The sequence below is a fragment of the Leptosomus discolor genome, chromosome 24 (assembly GCF_034619465.1).
Source record: "Leptosomus discolor isolate bLepDis1 chromosome 24, bLepDis1.hap2, whole genome shotgun sequence".
Taxonomy (NCBI): Eukaryota; Metazoa; Chordata; class Aves; order Leptosomiformes; family Leptosomidae; genus Leptosomus; species Leptosomus discolor.
In genome coordinates, this window is record NC_141414.1 from 7,648,080 (window position 1) to 7,655,439 (window position 7,360).

Below are 7,360 nucleotides of genomic sequence, written 5' to 3' on the forward strand. Positions count from 1 at the left end.
AGGGCACCCCGGCGCCCTCCGTGCCCCTGCACGGCACCCCAAACCCCGTGCACCGCCCCCTGCACCCCAAATATCCGTGTGCACCCCTCTGCACCCATGCACCGCCCCCTGCACCCCAATATCCATCCGCACCCCCCTGCACCCATGCACCGCCCCCTGCACCCCAATATCCATCCGCACCCTCCTGCACCTATGCACTGCCCCCAGCACCCCAAATACCCATCTGCACCATCCTGCACCAGTGCACCACCCCCTGCACCCAGGCACTGCCCCCTGCACCCCAATATCCATGTGCACCCTCCTGCATCCATGCACTGCCCCCTGCACCCCAAATTATCCGTGTGTACCCTCCTGTACTCCTGCATCGCCCCCTACACCCCAAATACCCGTACTCTGTCCCAGCACTCCAAACACCCACCCAGCACCCTCCAGCACCCGCACACTGCCCCCCCCCGCCCCCTAAATACCCCTACAGCACCCCTTTGCACCCCAAACACCACCCCCCAGCACCTAAACACCAACACCCCTGCTCTGCCCACAGCACCCCAGGGCTGGCTCCCTCCTGGCCCTGCACACCCCAGCACCCCACGCAACGCCTCCTCACCCCCCAAATGCTCATGCACCCCCCCAGAATGATCTGGGTGCCCCCCCCCAAAAAAAAAAAACACCCAGGGAATGCTTAAGGCTGCAAATCTGGGTCCATCCTCCCGCCTGGGTGCGAGGGGACCCGGGCACGTGGGGAGGGTCCAGCGTGGGGCCGAGGTGCCGTGGGGCAGAGCGGGGAGGGACGGTGTTGGGGGGCAGAGCCCCCCGAGACGGCTCCGCCGCCCACCCGGGGAACGGGGCGGCGCAACGGTTCGGCGCAGGAGGCTGCACCGGGGCTGCCGAGGAAGAGGAAATCTCAGCAGGAACAAGGACAGAGGAAGGCCCAGGGCAGGGGCTGGCGGCACAACCGGGACGTGCCGGGAGCCCCCGCCGTGGAACCGGGAGGAGCCCCACGGACGGGCACTGGCTGGCGAGGGGCGTCGCGGGCAGGAGGCGGCCGGGATGGAGAAGGCAAGTTGGGTGTCCCATGGCGTGGGCGCCGCCAGGAGCCGGTGCCACATGGCCGGGGGCCTCCTCGTGCCCCCCCACGGGCGTCCCCTTGGCCACGGGTATCCCTGGTGCCGGTACGTGACGGTGCGGCGGTGCCGGGTCCTGCCGGGGCATGGCTTCGGTGACCGGGAGGAGGATTTGCGGCCGGTCGGCCCGTGGCCAAAACTCATCCCCATCCTGGCAAATCCCGGTGGGCGTCAGCCCCTCCGTCCCCCGGTGCCAGCCGGGGCCGGGACGGGCAGACACCCCTGCTCCCTGCAGCCACCGCAGCTCCCACCGGGCGAGGAGGAGGAGGAAGAGGAGGAAGAGGAGGAGGAGGACATGGCGGGGGACATTGACGGCATCCTGCGCTACGAGGAGCGCATTGCCGGGCTGCTGGCGACGGTGGCCCGGCTGCACCGGAGAGCTGAGCAGCTGCAGCGCCGCACGGGCAGGTACCGGCCCGTGGTGGCTGTGGGGCACGGGGGGCCGTCACCGTCCGACCCCCCCTCCCATCTCTGGTCTCCACCGGCCCTGCAGGGAGGATGAGGAGGGTTGGGAGGGCACCACCAGCCTCCCCGCTGCCTGCCCGCAGCCGCGGCGCCTCGACGGCACGCTCGAGACTGCCACGGGTCTGGAAGGTGGGTGCACTGTGCCATGCCGTGCCATGCCGTGCCGTGCCGTGCCGTGCCGTGCCGTGCCGTGCCGTGCCGGCAGCTCCCTGCCTGCTGCGGGGCCCTGACCTCGGCCGCTCTCCCTCTCCCCCAGCCCACGGCCCCGACCTCTTTGCCGACCTGCAGCACGCCGTGAGCTCGCTGGAACGTGCCGTCTTCTCCCGGCACCGGCGGGCACCGGCACGACCAGCGGCGCCCAGCGAGGAATGGGCACGGGCAACCAAGGCAAGCCACGCCGCCGCGGCCAGCCCAGACGCCAAGGTGATGGGCAGTGGGTGACCTGCCCTGTATCCCCAGAGCCTGGAGGAGCTGGATCGGACACCGAGCTGGGCCGGGAGGGCGACACGCCGGGGTCTGGAGGAGGAGGAGGAGGAGGAGGGAGCGGGTGAGGGTCTGCCGGTGGAGCAGGCGGAGGTGGTGGCGGCAGCGGTGGCGAGGAACGCGACGCTGCGGGCGGCCTTGGGGTGCCGGGACGAGGAGCTGAGCCGGGCCACCGCCTCGCTGCGGGGGCTGCGGGGGGAGCGCGACCGGCTGCAGCAGAAGGTGGGTGCAGGGGGTACGACGTGGGGGGGGGGGGGGGCATTGCCCTGGTTCAGCCCTTGGGGTGCCACCGGCGCGGTCCCCGGGGCTCAGCTCGGTGCTCGGCGCAGGTCCAGGACCTGCGGGATGCTCTGTCCAGGCTGGAGGAGCCGGGGGGCTCCGGCAGCGACACCCCCGGGCTCAGCAGCCCCTCGGGGCAGGGGGAGCCCGGGTTGTCCCAGGTGAGTGTGGGGCACCGCAGCCGTGCCGCGGCGTGGGGGGGCTCCGCGGGTGGGATCCTGCCCTGGCGCTGGGCTCTGCCTGTCCCCTCTGCAGGACTTACCCCAGGGCGACGATGGGGCTCAGCCCCACAGCCCCCTCTCCCCCCAGCCCTCGGAGGGTGCCAGCCAGGAGCAGGAGCAGCGGGTGCAGCAGCAGCTGCAAGGGTGAGTCGTCGTCTTTCCCCCCCCGCTTCCCCGAGCCCCTCGCCAGTGGGGAAACTGAGGCACGGCACGGGGCCGTGGGGTGAAAACGGCGGGTGCCGGCGGTGCCCAGGTGCCTGGGGAGGCTGCAGGAGGTGAACCGGGAGCTGGCGGCCGCGCTGCAGGAGTGCAAGAGCGACGCGGAGCAGCTCAGCATGGTGCTGAGCCAGCACGAGTCCCGCAGCACCGCCCTGCGCCTGGCCCTGCGCTGCAGGTGGGGGGACGGGGGGGCACAGGGTCGGGGAGGGGGGACACACACACACACACACACTCACACACACACACACGCCGTGAGGTGCCCGCGCTGAGCCCCTCTCCCTGCAGCGAGCGCTGCGGGGGGGCCTACGCCGCCCTCCTCGACCTGGTGCGGGCAAAGGTGGGCCGGGAGGAGGAGGAGGATGGTGCCCGTGGTGGTGAGTGCCAGCCTTGGGGGGGGGGTTCTGGGGGGTATGGGGGGGGTTTACTGGGAGGATGCTGGGGTGGGGGGTACATGAGGGAGGTCGGGGGATGCAGAAGGGGTGCAGGAGGGATACTGGGGGGGTACCGGGAGGGCGCAGGAGGGTATCGAGGGGACGCAGGGAGGGTGCTGGGAGGGTGCTGAGCAGATGCTCGCGGCTCTCGGGGGGCTGCAGGGAGGATGCTGGGGACCCCCAGTCCCCAGTCCAGCCCTTGCGGGCCCATACTGGAGAGGGCAGCTGCCTGACTGCTGCCTGCCCCATGCCTAGGGGCTGCGGGGGAGAAGAGCCGGGGGCACGGGTGGGGGTCCAGCCCCCCACCCCCGGAGGGGCCGCAGCTCCCGGGCCGAGCGGAGCCGGACGGCCAGGAGGAGAGCGGGGACAGAGGCTCCGCGGGACGGCAGAGGTACCAGGGGAGGAGGACATGGGGGACACACACAACGCTGGCCCACCACAGCTGAGCCGTCCCTGGGGTGGCACCGTGCCCCCCCCCACACCCCCGGTGCCCACCCCAGCTGCATCCCCCATCCCCGCAGCACCCCGGCACCCCCGGGGACGGAGGAGGAGGGGGCCCTGCGGGAGCGCATCCGCCGGCTGCGTGCGGAGCAGGCGGCCGTGGAGGGGTCCCTGCGCGACGCCCCGGCACCCCCCAGCCCCCGCCGCAGCGAGGAGACCCGCGCCCGGGCTGAGCGGGTGCTGCGGGACGCCAGGGCTCTGCTGCCCGGCTGGAAGCGGCCGGAGAAAGCGGAGCTGCTGCGGGACTTGGCGATGCTCAAGGTGAGACGGGGGGGGACCCCCCTTCCCCGCCTCGCCGTGGGGGTCCAGGCTTTGAGCAGAGCAGCTGGGAGAAGGGCAGGGGGTGATGCACTAGGGGAGGGAGCGGAGCCGGAGGGGGGGGGGGGGGGGGGTGTGTGGAATGGGGTCGTGCCTCAGTTTCCCCCATCCGGCGGTGCCACCGCTGCCCTGCCAGGAGGCCATGGCCGACCTGAAGACGCGGCTGCAGCTGGCGGAGAGGGAGAAGCGGGGCCTGGAGGTGCTGGCGGCCGGGCAGGGGCCGCGGGAGGCTGCGCTGCGCCTGGTGCTCCAGCACCTGGAGCGGGACAAGGGGTCCGGCCGCCCCGCCAGCCCCTCCGGCAGCTCCAGCGGCAGCGAGGAGGTAAGGATCGCTCCCACCTCCCCACGGGGACCCTCCGCGGGGGTCTCCCCAAGGGATGCGACCCACAGCCAGCTTCTGCAGGATGCCCGAAGCGCCTGGGTGGGAGCGGTGACACCCCAGCACCCTCCGGACCCAGAGAGGATGGGGGAAGAGCTGCTCCGCTCCCTGGCCCGGTAAGGGACCTCACTGGTGTGCCATGGCCCCGCCACGGGGGAGCCGGGCCGGACGCGGGGCGGCGTGCCGGGGTGACACCACGCGGGTGTCCCCAGGACGGAGGAGCTGCGGGCCCGGGCGCAGGCGCTGGTGCTGGCCCTGGAGCAGAGCGGTGCCGCCAGCCGCGCGCAGCAGGCGCAGTGCGGCGCCGTCACCGCGGACTTCTTCCACGCTCACAGGTGGGCAAGAGGCACCCGTGTCCCCTCCGGGGGGGACATCGGGTGCAACGTGCCCCCCCCCCCCCCCAGCATGCCCCCCGCCCCCCCAAAAATGCAGTTGCCTTCCTGCGTGTCCTGGATGCGCAGGCCCCCCTGCATGCCCAAGGTGCGCGGTCCCTTCCTGCACACCCCAAAAAGCGTGGTCCTTTCTTGCATGCTCCAAAAACGCTGCCCCATACTCCACATCCCCAAAGCACGGTCCCTACTTGCCCACCCCAAAAAGCGCAGTCCCTTCCTGCACACCCCAAAACCACGGTCCCTTCCTGCACACCCCAAAAGCGCGGTCCTTTCTTGCACACCCCAAAAACGCTGCCCCATACTGCGCATCCCCAAAACTGCTCTTCCTTCCTGCACACCCCAAAAAATGCAGTCCCTTCCTGCACACCCCAAAAGCACGCTCCCTTCTTGCCCACCCCTGCCTCACAGCCCCATCTTGCACACCCCGAAACCGCGGTTCAACCTTGCACACCCCGAAAACGCTGCCCCATACTGTGCATCCCCAATGCACGGTCCCTTCTTGCACACCCCAAAAAGCGCAGCTCTTTCCTACACACCCCAAAAAGTGCGGTCCCCTCCTGTACACCCCAAAAAGCACGGTCCCTTCCTGCACACCCCAAAACCGCGCTCCCTTCTTACCCACCCCTGCCGCTCAGCCCCATCTCGCACGCCCCGAAACCGCGCTTCCACCTTGCACACCCCAGGCGCCCCGTCCCTTCCCGCACACCCCAAAACCACGCTCCCTCCCCTCCGCGGGGCGCCGGGCCCCTCCTGCCCGTGGGGTCCCCTGGGTGCCCTGGGTGCCGTGCCGCGCGTGGGGTGCTGAGCGTGGCCCCGCAGCGCGCTGGCCCTGGCGTACCGCGGTGCCCGGCAGAAGCAGGCGGCCCAGCTGCGGCGGCTGGAGGCGCAGGCGGGAGCCCTGCGCAGGCAACACGCCCGGCGGGCGCAGGCGCTGGCCCGCAGGCTGCAGACCCTGGAGCAGGGCACGGCCGGCAGCGAGACCTGCATCTAGGGGACCCCCTCCCCGTCACCCCCAAGACCACCCCCTCTCCCGTCAGGAGGCACCTGCTGGATCCCCAGGGAGAATAAACCACTGATGCTCGTGGCTCGGCCAGCCCCACCGTGGGGTTGGGGTTGGGGTTGGGTTTGGGGTTGGGTTTGGGTTTGGGTTTGGGTTTGGGGTTGGGTTTGGGTTTGGGTTTGGGTTTGGGGTTGGGTTTGGGGTTGGGTTTGGGTTTGGGTTTGGGTTGGGGTTGGTGTTGGGGTTGGGTTTGGGTTTGGGTTTGGGTTTGGGTTTGGGTTTGGGTTTCGGGTTGGGTTTGGGGTTGGGGTTGGGGTTGGGGTTGGGGTTGGGGTTGGGGTTGGGGTTGGGTTTGGGTTTGGGTTTGGGGGGGGAGCTTTGGGTTTGGGGTTGGGGTTGGGGTTGGGTTTGGGGTTGGGGTTGGGTTTGGGGTTGGGGTTGGGGTTGGGGTTGGGGTTGGGTTTGGGTTTGGGTTTCGGGTTGGGTTTGGGTTTGGGTTTGGGGTTGGGGTTGGGGTTGGGGTTGGGGTTGGGGTTGGGGTTGGGGTTGGGTTTGGGGGGGGAGCTTTGGGTTTGGGGAGGGGGCTCTCGGGCGCAGGCGCTGGCCCGCAGGCTGCAGACCCTGGAGCAGGGCACGGCCGGCAGCGAGACCTGCATCTAGGGGACACCCCCCACTGTCACCCCCAAGACCACCCCCTCTCCCGTCAGGAGGCGCCTGGTGTATCCCCAGGGAGAATAAACCACTGATGCTCGTGGCTCGGCCAGCCCCACCGTGGGGTTGGGGTTGGGGTTGGGGTTGGGGGGGGAGCTTTGGGTTTGGGTTTGGGTTTGGGGTTGGGGTTGGGTTTGGGTTTGGGTTTGGGTTTGGGTTTGGGTTTCGGTTTGGGGTTGGGGTTGGGGTTGGGGTTGGGTTTGGGGTTGGGTTTGGGTTTGGGTTTGGGTTTCGGGTTGGGTTTGGGGTTGGGGTTGGGGTTGGGGTTGGGGTTGGGGTTGGGGTTGGGTTTGGGTTTCGGGTTGGGTTTGGGTTTGGGTTTGGGTTTGGGGTTGGGGTTGGGTTTGGGTTTGGGTTTGGGGGGGGAGCTTTGGGTTTGGGGAGGGGGCTCTCGGGCGCAGGCGCTGGCCCGCAGGCTGCAGACTCTGGAGCAGGGCACGGCCGGCAGCGAGACCTGCATCTAGGGGACACCCCCCGTCACCCCCAAGACCACCCCCTCTCCCGTCAGGAGGCGCCTGGTGTATCCCCAGGGAGAATAAACCACTGATGCCTGTGGCTCGGCCAGCCCCACCGTGGGGTTGGGGTTGGGGTTGGGGTTGGGTTTGGGGTTGGGGTTGGGGTTGGGTTTGGGTTTGGGTTTGGGGGGGGAGCTTTGGGTTTGGGGAGGGGGCTCTCGGGCGCAGGCGCTGGCCCGCAGGCTGCAGACCCTGGAGCAGGGCACAGCCGGCAGCGAGACCTGCATCTAGGGGACACCCCCCGTCACCCCCAAGACCACCCCCTCTCCCGTCAGGAGGCGCCTGCTGGATCCCCAGGGAGAATAAACCACTGATGCTCGTGGCT

The 7,360-nt window shown here is 70.0% G+C and overlaps 1 protein-coding gene across 1 annotated transcript; it reads left to right on the forward strand.

Annotated features, from left to right (window-relative positions):
- The first annotated feature begins 1,047 nt into the window (after positions 1-1,047).
- USHBP1 (USH1 protein network component harmonin binding protein 1) lies at positions 1,048-5,885 on the forward strand. Its single transcript, XM_086477450.1, has 14 exons — positions 1,048-1,529; positions 1,615-1,715; positions 1,843-1,973; positions 2,046-2,291; positions 2,399-2,509; positions 2,604-2,713; positions 2,823-2,963; positions 3,074-3,162; positions 3,475-3,610; positions 3,741-3,981; positions 4,175-4,360; positions 4,442-4,533; positions 4,658-4,752; positions 5,629-5,885. The coding sequence occupies exons 1-14, from the start codon at positions 1,048-1,050 to the stop codon at positions 5,883-5,885; spliced, it is 2,418 nt and encodes an 805-aa protein (XP_086333576.1).
- The last annotated feature ends 1,475 nt before the right edge of the window (positions 5,886-7,360 follow it).